The sequence below is a fragment of the Scyliorhinus torazame genome, chromosome 5 (genome assembly GCF_047496885.1).
Source record: "Scyliorhinus torazame isolate Kashiwa2021f chromosome 5, sScyTor2.1, whole genome shotgun sequence".
In the NCBI taxonomy this organism is placed as follows: Eukaryota; Metazoa; Chordata; class Chondrichthyes; order Carcharhiniformes; family Scyliorhinidae; genus Scyliorhinus; species Scyliorhinus torazame.
The window spans coordinates 279,304,593-279,318,430 of NC_092711.1; the positions used below are offsets into that span (position 1 = coordinate 279,304,593).

Consider the following 13,838-nt stretch of genomic DNA (forward strand, 5'->3'; position numbering starts at 1 on the left):
GGGGTGAGTGCCGGGGACGGGGGGATGAGTGCCGGGTACGGGGGAATGAGTGCCGGGTGTGGGTGGGTGAGTGCCGGGTTAGGGGGGGATGAGTGGTGGGTACGGGGGGGTGAGTGCCGGGTACGGGGGGGATGACAGGGGTTACCCGTGGCAGTCGTGGCTGATGATGCCTCTACGGCGGACAGAGAATGATGTGGAGAACAGCTACAATGATGCCCATGTAGCGACAAGGGGAGTGATAGAGAGGTGCTTTGGCGTGCTCAAAATGCGTTTCAGGTGCCTGGACCTCTCTGGGGGCACCCTCCAGTATCCGACAGATAGGGTCAGCCGCATCATTGTGGTGTGCTGCGTCCTGCACAACATAGCCCAGCAGAGGGGCGATGTGCCGCAGGCAGAGGAGGGGGGAGTGGAGGAGCAGCAGGAAGAGGCCCAGTCCTCCCCAGATGAGGGGAATGGGGGCAATGGTCAGGGCAGACGGGCTAGACATGGGCGGGTGGCTGTCCACCATTACCGGCTGGGCCAGCGGGCACGGGACAGGCTGATAGCCGCCCGCTTCACTGACTAGGGGGCATGGGAATCGGCGAGTATGGCCACATACCGCACACCATGGCAACACCCGAACATCCTCACCCCCCCTACCCATCCACCCACCCAGCACCCTCACCCCCGCCCCCCCCAACCCCACCCACCCCACCCGCATGCACACCACCCCTCCATTGCAGATCCACCTGCGGCACGACGGCCGGGCTCTCACGGGCGCCGGTGGAAGCATGTCTATTGCAGGCCATGGAGGATGATGACAACCCGCCCTGCGGTGAGCTCCTGGCTCCAAATCGTTGGACGATGTCTGACCCATGGCCACAGTACCACCATCCACCCGGACCATCCCTGCATGTGGCTATGACACTGCAGCGCACGGTCCCGTCCTCTGCCCGGGGGGATGGTGAGGGCAGCCCAGGGGGAAGGGGGCAGACTCACCTGGGGCCGACGTAAGACCACCCCTCACACACACACTGGCGCTCAATGTTCATGACACCCCCGCACGCTTCGGACAGAGCACAAAGGCAACTTCTGTAGGTGTTAAAGTGATTTTAATAACAAACAGTGCATACACGAGCCCTAGCCCCTAAAACTCATCTGTGCCCTTTTTACAGAGTCTATTTACAGCCCCGGAGTCTATTGTTTGGCCTTACGGGCCCTTTGACTACGCCTAGGTGGTTCCCCAGACGGTACAGCAGAACTGGAGGTGGACTCCCCCGATTCCTGCCCTCTTACTCGGGATCCCTTTGGCGGTCGTTTCCTGGGGCGTCCTGGCCTAGATGGGCCAGGCTGCGGCCCAGGCGACTGGGATGGCGAGCTGCCAGCCTGTCCTGCCCGTTGCCCACCCGATGCACCTGGGACGAAAGGGGGGAGTCCGAGGTGCTGCAGTGTTCCTGGACCTCCCCTACAGGGGAACCTGGGACGGGCGCCAGCAACTCCCCCTCTCACGGGGTGCCCAATGACCCCCAGGCCATCCGACGCCCCTCTGACACCTGGCGCTGCCAGTCCTGGACGCCCATGCTGGTATCGACAAGGGTCTGCAGGTTTGCAGCCATGGAGCTCAGGGAGTTCGCCATCCCTGTCTGTGACTGTGCAACGCCGGCTAGCACATGGGCAATGGCGCCGATGCCCTCAACGATGGCCTGCTGAGACTGGGCCATGGCCTGCAGGGATTTGGCCATTGCCTGCTGAGACTGGGCCACAGCGTTGAGCGCCTCTGCCATCTGCTGTTGGCGCTGGCTCATGGCCTCCTGTGAGAGGGCAGCCATGTCCTGGGCCACAGATGCCGCCTGCATGGAAAGCCCCAGGCCTCGCATACTGCTCCCATGTCTGACACCGTTGCACCCATTGCCTCCACTGCGGATGCCACCCGTGTGGTGTCGGCCTGGATGGCACGCATGACCGGCACCACTCCCAGCTACTGGACGAGGGTGCACTCCTCCACCTGCGACTGCAGCCGCTGCAAGCCGGCCGTCACCCTCTTCGCTCGTCCCAGGTTCGGTGGTTGCATCGGGGCTATGGGTGGGTGTGGTAACTCCAGGAACCCGGGATCCATCTGGGCGGCAGATGTTCGCTTGCGCCAGGATGTCCTCCGACCTCCCGGCCCCTCTGCTGCTCCTACTTCCACCTGCTGTATCTGTACAGCTGTGTTGTGCGCACCAGTGAGTGTACCAGACGCCTCATCTCTAAAGTGCCCAACCGAGGTGAGCGTCTCTGCGATGGTGGAGGGTGTTGGAGACAGCAGTGGCGTTGTGTCATGCGCATCGTCCAACTCTGAGTCCATGGTACTTTGGGGTGGCGGTTTATCTCCACCCATCCACTCTGTGTCACTGTCCTGTATTTCGGTTTCCTGTGTAGGGGTCTCCTGGGTAGAGGTGTCCTGGGTAGTGGTGTCGTGGGTAGGGCTGTCGTGGGTAGGGCTGTCGTGGGTAGGGCTGTCCTGGGTAGGGCTGTCCTGGGTAGTGGTGTCCTGGGTAGGGCTGTCCTGGGTAGTTGTTTCGTGGCTCGGCTGCGACGGGGGCCTGTGGCTGCCCCCCTCGTCGCTGGGTGGCACACGCCTGCGCCGCCGCACCCGCACGAGACGGGGGCATCGTCTCCCTATTGCTCCAGGTCTCTCTGTCTCCTGTGGTCGCCCTGGGGCATCCTGCGGGCGTCGCGTGCCAGAGGGTCCGGGTCTCTCCGTATCCCGTGGTCACCCTGGGGCATCATGCAAGCGTCGCGTGCCAGAGGGTCCGGGTCTCTCCGTATCCCGTGGTCCCTCCTGGGCATCCTGCGGGCGTCGCGTGCCAGAGGGTCCGGGTCTCTCCATATCCCTGGGGCATCCTGCGGGCGGTCGGCATCTGCGGGGATGGGTGCCTCGACGTTTGCTCCTGCGATACACAATGAAGCATGCATGGTTAGACACGCAGGCGGTGATCAGGTGATATGGGGAGGGGGGACATGGGGATACGGGGAAGGGGGGATATGGGGGAGGGGGGATAAAGTGGAGGGAGGATATGGGGAGGGGGGTTATGGGGGAGAGGGGATATGGGGACAGGCTGTCGGTGGCTCACTTGCTGGTGGGCCCCCGACCTCTGCATCGGCAATCTCCCGGTCCTCAGGTCCGCCAGCCAGTTCCAGGGCCCTTTCCTCATGTACGGTGAGTGGCCTCTCATCAGCTGGGCCCCCTCAGGTCCTCTCATGCTCCCTATTGTTGTGTTCGGCTACTCCTGTGGGGGGCAGGTGGGTTGCAGGGGTAAAGGGCAACAGTGTTAGGCAGGTATATGAATGCACGCCATCGGTTGCGCGTATAGTGCAGAGGTTCGGGTTAGGGTTGGTTTCACCTGGGGGTGTGCCGCACATCGGGCAGGGAGTGGGGGGAGGGGGGACTCACCCTGGCTGCCCTGACGAGGTTGTTCACCTTCTTGTGGCACTGGGTGCCTGTCCGTGGTGTCAGAGCTACAGCGCTGACGGCCTCTGCCACCTCCCTCCACAGATGCCGGCTGAGGCGTAGGGCAACCCTGCGGCCGTGCCCGGGGTACAGGGACTCCCTCTTTTCCCCCACAGCATCCAGGAGTGCCTCGATGTCGCGGTCCTGGAACCTCGGGGCTGCGCGGCGGGCGGCCATCTTGTCGGGTCTTCCGGGGTGGAGGGGGGCGAGTCTTTTGAGCCGTCACGCCATGCGGCGTCAGTGACGCCGCACGGTGTCACCATCCACGTCGGGTGACGCTATCGCGAATGGCGTCATGCCGCTGCTAGCCCATTCGGGGCCGGAGAATTTGCGTTGTTTGGGGGGGGGCCCGACGCCGGAGTGATCCGCGCCGTTTTTGCCGCCGGGTCCCGGACATCGCGCCAGTTTTCGGAGAATCCCGCTCATAGGGCGGGATTCTCCGACCCCCCCCCCCCCCGCCAGGTCGGAGAATCGCCGGGGGGGGGCGGCGTGAATCCTGCCCTGCCGCTCCGACACCGGCTGCCGAATTCTCCGGCGCCGGTTTTTTGGTGGGGGCGGGGATCATGTCGCGCAGGTCGGGGGCCGTTGGCAGTGCCCCCCGCCCGGCGATTCTCCGGGCCCCGATGGACCGAGCGTCCGCCCGTTTTCGTGAAATACATAAGGTCCATACCGGCGGGACCTGGCTCTGAGGGTGGTTAGTGGGGTCCTTGGGGGGGGGTGGGGGGGGGGGGGCGGTGGGCGCGGGGGGGTCCGGCCCCGGTGGGGGGCCCCCACGGTGGCCTGGCCCACGATCGGGGCTCACCGATCTGCGGGCGGTCCTGTGCCGTGGGGGCACTCTTTCCCTCCGCGCCGGCCTCTGTAAAGCTCCGCCATGGCCAGCGTGGAGAAGAAATCCCCAGCGCATGCGCAGGGATCACGCCAACGGTTCTGCGCATGTGCCAGAACACACTGGCGCTCCTGCGCATGCGCCAAACTGCGCCAGCGGATTCCGCAACTTCCAGACGGCCCGACGACGGAGTGGTTCACGCCACTCTTTGGCGTCGGTACGGCCCGCCCGCTGGTTGGGGGAGAATCCCGGCCCACGATCACACATTATTTAAAGATAAGTGCCATGTAGTGTATTAAAACATTTTCTTAATGACCCTATGTGTTATGTCGCCATATATTGGCATTTTACATTAAGGACCATTATAAGAATTTAGAAACATCGAAACTAGGAGTAGGCCATTCAGCCCTTCCAGCGTGCTACACCATTCAATATGATCATGACTGATCCTCTATCTCAATGCCATATTCTCACTTTCTCCCCATACCCCTTAATGCCATTAAAATCTATTGAAACATTTGATTGATTTGATCCAGTGACTTTAAATAATATTGAAAAATATATTTTTTCTTTATATCCTTGCATATCTTTTCCATTCCCACATGTGAAATTAAGTTCAAATTAGTCACGGATGGAGTTGATGGCTGTTCTTTATGCCCATGCATAACCAGTTATTTGAGGAGGTTTATGTGTAATTAAATATCTTGTGCGAAACGGAAAGTGTAAACATTAACATTCCAGGAACACTATAAAATCACAGGCTGGGTTTCAAAGCTTTGAAAGAGAACGTCTATCCTCAGACTGCACAGATTCTATATAACTAGTCTGAGACGGGAAAGGTAGAATTTGAGGCACAGCTGGGAGCAAAAGTGCTGTAATGAGGACTGTCCCTGGTGAAAATTGCATTCAACTAGAAGTGATTTCTGTGTCTAGGAGCACGATTAGCATGCAGAAAGCTTGTTTCAATGACAGGAAAGCAAGAAGGAACATCCACTTTCTCATAACATTAAAAATATGCAATACCAGTGTGAAATGCTCAGGGAGAACCAGAGGAAAATGTCAACATTGTTAAAACCTAAGTTCATACTGCTCTGAAGTTAGATTCCAATTGGAATTCAGCCCAAATAGTGCAAAAAGAAAGGTCCTTTGTATAACTTAATTTTGGTGCATTCAGAATTTATGGTAACACTTTCACAATTTTAAAGCATTTTATGCTGAAATAAACAGCTATACATTTGTATATCCCAGGGGGTTCTCATAGTCGTAATTATGTCTTTATTCTACTGTCATCATTCTACTTAGAACAGAGGATCCCTACAGTGCAGAAGGAGGCTAGTCAGCCAATCGAGTCAGCACGGACTCTCTGAAAGAGCACCCTACCTCGGCCCACTCCCCTGCCCTATCCCCCTAACCTGCACATCTTTGGACCCTAAGGGGCAATTCATCATGGCCAATCCACCTAACCTGCACATCTTTGGACTTTGGGAGGAAACCGGAGCACCCGGAGGAAATCCACGGGGAGAATGTGCAATCTCCACACAGTTACCTAAGGCTAGAATTGAACCTGGGTCCCTGGCACTGTGAGGCGGCAGTGCTAACCACTGTGCCACCTTGCCGTCCCACAAATTAGTACTTCTGTGCTTCCGTGCTGATAAACACACCAAGTTTGTTGACAAGATGATACAGCTCCTTTACAGTAATAGCACCCACATCTTGAACAGTGCTGAAGAAAACAAAAATGCCTGCCTTATGACATTTTGTATGAAATAAAGATCCTCTCTGTCTATTGTATATTCAGACACTGTTCTTGATTGTTTGGCAGCGCCTCTTAAAGAAAAATGAGCTGGTAGAACGCTAAAGTACCAAAGATTAAAATGGTGATAAGTTGTCTTTTCCTGATAGAAGGTCAGTCATTTGAGGTCTCTTGTCATTCCCATCCAATTGTCTTCCTAAAGAATAAATCTGTCAGCACTGACACCAACTGGTTCTGTTCAATGAAGAAAATAGAGGTGTCTATGAAATCAGAGTACAGATTGAACTGTGTTGAATATACTGTAGGTATTAGGTCAGATTTTTTGTTCTTTCATGGCCAATTCAATTACATTATTATATTGACAGACTGAGAGTAGAATCCTTTTACTGTTCCACTGCAGCGACTGTTTCCCACAGGCAATGAACGCAAACTGTAATATTCAGTATGCGATACAAAGAAGAAATGAAAAACAAAAGAAAATCAAGTAACATAGGGAAATTCAAGCAAAAGGGAAGCAAAAAACACAAAGGTTGGTGGAGTTGTCGACAGTGTCGAGGGCTATTGCAGGTTACAACAGGACATTCACAGGATGCAGGCCTGGGCTGAGAAGTGGCAGATGGAATTCAACCTAGATAACTGTGAAGAGATTCATTTTGGAAGGTCGAGTTTGAATGCGGAATACAGGGTTAAAGGCAGGATTCTTGGAAGTGTGGAGGAACAGAGAGATCTTGGGGTCAACATACATAGATCCCTCAAAGTTGCCATCCAGGTTGATAGCATTGCTAAGAAGGCGTATGGTGTGTTGGCTTTCATTAATAGGGCGATTGAGTTTAAGAGCCACGAGGTTTTGCTGCAGCTTTATAAATCCCTGGTTAGACCACATTTGGAATGTTGTGTCCAGTTCTGGTCGCTTAATTATAGGAAGGATGTGGATGAGTTGGAGAGGGTGCAGAGGAGATTTACCAGGATGCTGCCTGGGCTGGAGGGCATGTCTTATGAAGAAAGATTGAGGGAGCTAGAGCTTTTCTCACTGGAACGAAGAAGGAAGAGAGGTGACTTGGTAGAGGTGTTTCAGGTGATGAGAGGCATGGATAGAATGGATAGCCAGAGACTTTTCCCCAGGGCGGAAATGGCTGTCATGAGGGGACATAATTTTAAGGTGATTAGAGGGAGATGTCAGAGATAGGTTCTTTACACAGAGAGTGGTGGGTGCGTGGAATGCACTGCCAGCGGAGGTGGTGGAGTCAGGGTCATTACGGACATTTAAGCGACTCTTGGAAAGGCACATGGACAGCAGTAAATTGAAGGGGTGTAGGTTGGGTTGATCCTAGATTAGGATAAATTGTCAGCACAACATTGTGGGCCAAAGGGCCTGCACTGTGCTGTACTGTTCTATGTTCTAAAAAACAAAAAAATTAAAAGATCAAGAGTCTACAAGGAAAGAGTGGTGGTAATAATGTTGATAGAACTCAAGTGGAAAGGGCACCAGTCCTGATGACATCCATTATAGAGCTCTGAGAAGAAGCCATGGAAAATACCACACTCTGTGACCTCAATCTTTCAGACAACGTCGAATGTAGCAAGTTACGTTAGAAGATTAGAGGACCACCAATGTACCTCTGTTCAAGGAGCAAGAAAGGATGAAACTAATTCAGCTTCTAGAGATCACAATACAGAAGACAATTCATTGTCAATATACTGTGGACCTTGGCGATCTGAACTAATAGGAGGAATACTGAAAATATTCAATGGGTCGACCATCTGTGAAGAGAGAAGCAACGTTATTGTTTCAGGTCAATGAGAAGCAACTCATTCTCAGTTAGAATTATGTCAGTTCATTAAAGATAATTAGCACAGATGAGGCTGACAAATTTAACAGTGCTTTTTGAGAAAATGATGGGATGCGCAGATGTCAGAAATGTAGTGAATGTTATACATATGTGATTTTCAAAAGACGCTGACAATTGCTAATGAAATTAAGGCATAGGGGCCAGAAAATCAATGGCATTGCACGTAATTTTCAGATGATAAACAGACACCTGACGGTAGGCAGGAACACCCTGAATAAGAGCCAGAGGTATGCCACCCGTGCTATTGGTCCAGTCTAGAAAATAGACCTCTGGTGCCCAATCCATAAACAGGCATCGGACCCTTTGCATATGCAAATAAGGAGCCTAGAGCCTGTTTGAGGAGCATTGTACATGAATGGTTGCCCTGAATGCATCAGTGTTGTTCCCACTGCATTTGTGGGGAAAAGGTCTACATAGGACCTGAACACTATTCCTTACAGGGAATTCCGCAGACTGCCATTGAGAAGTATGCTTTTAATACAGTCTTAATTGAATATGGAGCCAGGAAGTGCACAGGTGCTCTCCCGACTCCACATTCACACATGAGGACATTGCCATCCACGGCGAAACAAAATGAGATGTCACCCTGGTGATACAGGCCCAAATACATGCTGAACAGTGAAAGGAGCATGCTGCAGCCATAGCTAAGCAATCCCACAGCCAATGGATCAGATTAAATCTCTGTAGCCCAGTCACGTCCAGTCATGAATGGACTGGGTGGACAAGTAGGGGAAGTGATGGTGTATTGATAATGTCACTGAACCTGTAATCCAGAGCCCTAGAGTAATGCACTGGTAACCCGAGTTCACCACAGCAGACGGCGAAATGTGAACTAAATTTTAAAAAACTAGAATTGAAAGTCTAACGATGACCATGAAACCATCGTTGATTGCTATAAAAATCCACCTGGTTCAGCACAGTAGTTAGCACTGCTGTCTCACAGCTTCAGGGACCCAGGTTCAATTCCGGCCTTTGGAGACTGTCCGTGTGGAGTTTGCACGCTCTCCCCTTGTCTGCGTGGATGCTCTGCCTCGAAGTGCCAGGTGGAAGATCCACTTCAACCGCCTCTTGTGGTGCTCAGTGTCACATTCCCGTCTTCAGCCAATTTGATTCACTCCATGTGCGACCAAGAGTTTTGTTTCAGAACTAACATAGCTCCTAGCCAAGCCTTTTCAAGATGTGGAGATGCCGGCGTTGGACTGGGGTGAGCACAGTAAGAAGTCTTACAGAAGCCTTTTCAATGCAGATATTGGCACCTACTTGACAACGTGTAAAAATGCACAAAGCAGGACAAATCCAATCCCCCCAATTACCATGCCTGCATACAGCCAAACCTGGACAACATTTAGCCTTGTAACACACAGGTGCTAGGGAATGACCGTCTGCAACAAATCTAATGATCTCCTCTTACCTTTCAACAACATTACCATCATAGAATCCCCCCACCATCAACAACCTGGTGGTGACCACTGGCCAAAAACTTTACATGACCTGCGATATAAATACTGTGGCTTTTACAGTAGGTCAGAGGCTTGGAATTCTGCAGTGAATAACTCACCTCCTGACTCTCTAAATCCTGTCCACAAGGCAGGAGTGTGCTGAAATACTCTTCACTTGCTTGTTGTTAGGATGTGAATGCCGGATCAGGAATAGTTTTTAATAAGGAACGAGAGGACGGGATAATGGAACTAAGTGGATAACTCTTTCACATAGCCCTGTCCAGGCACTGGGAGCTGAATGGCCTCCACCTGTGCGGTAGAGCTCTGTCATGTATGAAAATGATTATGGTATATGTGTAATGTAGATGTATCTTCATATTCTGGAGATAGTGTGAGGATGTTTCTTTCCTGCAAAGCACCCCTCAACCCAATCTGCCTCTTTAAAAATTTGAGAAACAGGAAATTTAAATTGAACACTGGCAGTAACATACTTTTCCTCTCTTTGTAGGTCACTCGCGATTAACCATTCTGGACTCCCTGTTTTAATGTCTGTGTGCCAGCTGGACAAGAAATGGATCAGATGGATTGCAAACCTTATCAACCACTGCCAAAAGTTAGGTGCGAGATGGAACTGGCATACACAAGTTCTTCCGATGAAAGCGAAGATGGCAGAAGCCCCCACAAAGCCTACAATTCTAGAGAAACACTTCATGAATTCAATAAGGAGTTAAGGATGAATTACAACAGTCATAAGAAGGATATCATGCAAACGGTTGAAGAATCCAGACAAGGTATATGTGCTATTTTGTGTGCAAATATCTGCAAATTTTAAATACATAGCTGAATATACAGTGTGCATCTCTTAATTCTTGTCTGTATCTTCATGCTAAAATGGGTCACTGAATAAGACAAGCCTGGAATGTGCTTAATTTGTTGTTCTCCACATTTCTCAGTCAGGCAGCTCAACCTTGTGTTGTCACAATATACCATTTAAAGGACACTTTGCCTAGATTTCTGAAATTAATTTGTTTTTAGATTTTCAATCAGATGGAATAGCTCTAACTTAAATTCACGTCAGAAGTGGAATTATGAGTTAACCTGGCCTCTTTTAAGAGCAATGTGCCTCGTTATGATCATTATGTAACAGCAACATTTCGACAGTCAGGTTCCATAAGAAGATATTACATAAATGCTAGCTTACCAATGATCAAAAATTATGAAATTTGTGCCAATACATTTTTCTAAAAGTCAGCCATGGACAATTGAGGGTTAGGTTCATTTTTTTTGCTGATATTTCAGACTGTAGTCCACACTTCAAAAGGATCTGATCCTGAATTTACAAGTTGGTTGTCTTTCCTTTGAAATGCAAGGTGGTAACATTTTGTGTCCTCTCACAGTTCATTATTTTGTAGGTCTGAAATATTGGGCGGGATTCTCCGACCCCCCGCCGGGTCGGAGAATCGCCGGGGGGGGGTCAGCGTAAATCCCACCCCGCCGCGCCAACGCCGCCCGCGATATTCTCCGGCCCCCCAAAAATTGTGTCGACGTGAATCGCGCCGCGTGCCTCGCAGAATGGCGAGGACGGGCGCGACGCAATGGGCCCCGGGGCCGCCCCAATTCTCCAGGCCGGATCGGCCGAAGTCCCGCCGAACTACTTATTTAACGGAGGCTAGCGCGGAGGTAGGGGTCGTCGTGGCCAATGATGACATGTCGTCTATCCCCCCCCACCCCAACCCCCCAGCCCCTGCAGGCCGTTATGTTTGGTCATCACCCAGCAATGTTAGCCATTGTGGCTGGAGCCGCACTTCTACATATTGCCCTGGGGGAGCTGCAGCATGCCAGGGAGGCGGCGGAGGCTGCCGCAGAGGAGGGTGCCACAGGGAGGCATGTGGCAGCTGCCCAGGCTGGAAGGCCGCCCGCCCGACAGGACGAGGAGGAGAAGGAGGAGGTAGTGGTGCTGCCACGGCGACGGAGACGCCCGATCAGGCCCCGTGTGTACCGGCCCCGCTCGTCGTAGCACCACCTTGTGTCGCAAAAAGTTGGTTTACAGGTGCAACACGTGACTAAGAAGGCAAATGGAATTTTGTCCTTCATTGCTGGAGGGATGGATTTTAAGACTAGGGAGGTTATGCCGCAATTGTATAAGGTGTTAGTGAGGCCACACCTGGAGTATTGTGTTCAGTTTTCGTCTCCTTACTTGAGAAAGGACGTACTGGCACTGGAGGGTGTGCAGAGGAGATTCACTCGGTTAATCCCAGAGCTGAAGGGGTTGGATTATGAGGAGAGGTTGAGTAGACTGGGACTGTCCTCGTTGGAATTTAGAAGGATGTGGGGGGATCTTATAGAAACATATAAAATTATGAAGGGAATAGATAGGATAGATGCGGGCAGGTTGTTTCCACTGGCGGGTGAAAGCAGAACTAGGGGGCATAGCCTCAAAATAAGGGGAAGTAGATTTAGGACTGAGTTTAGGAGGAACTTCTTCACCCAAAGGGTTGTGAATCTATGGAATTCCTTGCCCAGTGAAGCAGTAAAGGCTCCTTCATTAAATGCTGTTAAGATAAAGTTAGGTAGTTTTTTGAAGAATAAAGGGATTAAGGGTTATGGTGTTCGGGCTGGAAAGTGGAGCTGAGTCCACAAAAGATCAGCCATGATCTCATTGAATGGCGGAGCAGGCTCGAGGGGCCAGGTGGCCTACTCCTGCTTCTAGTTCTTATGTTCTTATGGACCGGGCATGCAGGAGGCGACGCAGGATGAGCCGGGAAACCGTCGCCCATATCTGCCATCTCATGGCACAGCTGGCACCACGTGGCACTGGGGGAGGACAACCTCTCCACGTGGCGGTCAAGGTTATGGTGGCCCTGGGGGTCATTCCAGTCGCCAAGTGGGGACCTATCCGGCATCTCGCAGGCATCAGTGCACCGGTGCATCCGTGCAGTGACAGACGCCCTGTTTGCCATTGCGAACCGCTGTATTCAGTTCCCTGTGGACCACGCCCACCAGGATGCCCGGGCAGCGGGATTCGATGCCGTGGCCAGGATGCCCATGGTCCAGGGGGCAATCGATGGGATGCACGTCGCCGTGCGGCCACCTGCAGATATCAGGGCCGTGTTCACGAATAGGAATGGGAGCTACTCCATGAACGTGCAGGTGGTCTGTGACCACCGCATGAGGATCCTGCACGTCTGCGCCCGGTACCCGGGCAGTGTACATGACTCATTCGTAGTGCCGCAATCTTTCATCACTGCCATGTTCAAGGGACGCCACCCCCGGCTGAGGGGCTGGTTGCTGGGCGACAGGGGTTATCCGTTGCGGTCGTGGCTGATGACGCCTATACGGAGGCCACAGACTGACGCGGAGAACCGCTACAACGATGCCCATGCAGCAACCAGTGGTGTGATAGAGAGGTGCTTTGAGCTGCTGAAGATGCGCTTCAGGTGCCTGGACCGCTCTGGAGGGACCCTCCAGTATCTGTCAGATAGGGTTGGGCGCATCGTTGTGGTCTGCTGTGTCCTGCACAACATAGCCCAGCAGAGGGGCGATAGGCTGCAGGCAGAGGAGGGGGAGGGGGAGGAGCAGCAAGACGAGGTGCAGACCTCCCCAGATGAGGAGGATGGGGGCAATGTTCAGGACAGACGGGCTGGACATGGACGGGAGGCTGCCCACCGTTACCGGCTGGGCCAGTGGGCATGGGACAGACTGATAGCCGCCCGGTTCACGGACTATGGGGCGTGGGAATCATCGAGGATGGGCACAGACTGCACAGTACGGCACCAACCTACAACCCTCACCTCACCCACCCAACACCAACCACCCTCACCCCACTCACCCACACCAAACACCCTCACCCCCCCTACGCAACACAAACCACCCTCACCCCATCCACCCAACACCAAACACCCTCGCCCCACCCACCCAACACCAAACACCCTCGCCCCACCCACCCAACACCAACCACCCTCACCCCACGCGCATGCACACCACCCCTCCATTGCTCATCCACCTGCGGCCGGTGGAAGCATGTCTATTGCAGACCATGGAGAATGATGACAACCTGCTCTGCGATGAGCTCTGGGCTCTACATCGTTGGACAATGTCTGACCCATGGCCACAGTACCCTCCACCTGGACCGTCGCTGCATGCGGCAATGACATTGCAGCGCACGGTCCCGTCGTCTTCCCGGGGGGGTGGCAAGGGCGACCAGGAGGGAGGGGGAGGGCACACTCACCTGAGGCCGACGTTCTATCACCCCTCACACACACACTGGCACCCCCCCCCCCCCCCGCATGCATCAGACAGATCACAAAGGCAGCTTCTGTAGGTGTGAAAGTGATTTTAATAAAAAACAGTTCATACACGTGCCCTAGCCCCTATAACTAATCTGTGCCCTGCACCCATGCCAACTTTCTCAGTGTCTAATTTCCTGGCCTTACGGTCCCTTTGACTATGTCGAGGTAGTTCCCCAGACGGTACAGCAGAACTGAGGTGGACTCCTGTGATC

The 13,838-nt window shown here is 53.0% G+C and overlaps 1 protein-coding gene across 3 annotated transcripts in view; it reads left to right on the plus strand.

The window, feature by feature from the left end:
• The window catches only part of tenm1 (teneurin transmembrane protein 1), a 1,545,585-nt gene that overhangs the window by 378,899 nt on the left and 1,152,848 nt on the right, over window positions 1-13,838 (plus strand). For all 3 annotated transcript variants that reach the window (XM_072505612.1, XM_072505613.1, XM_072505614.1), the window contains exon 2: window positions 9,846-10,128. In XM_072505612.1, coding sequence (XP_072361713.1) covers window positions 9,909-10,128 — 220 coding nt within the window. In that variant the 5' untranslated portion in view covers window positions 9,846-9,908. The remainder of the gene's footprint in view (window positions 1-9,845; window positions 10,129-13,838) is intronic.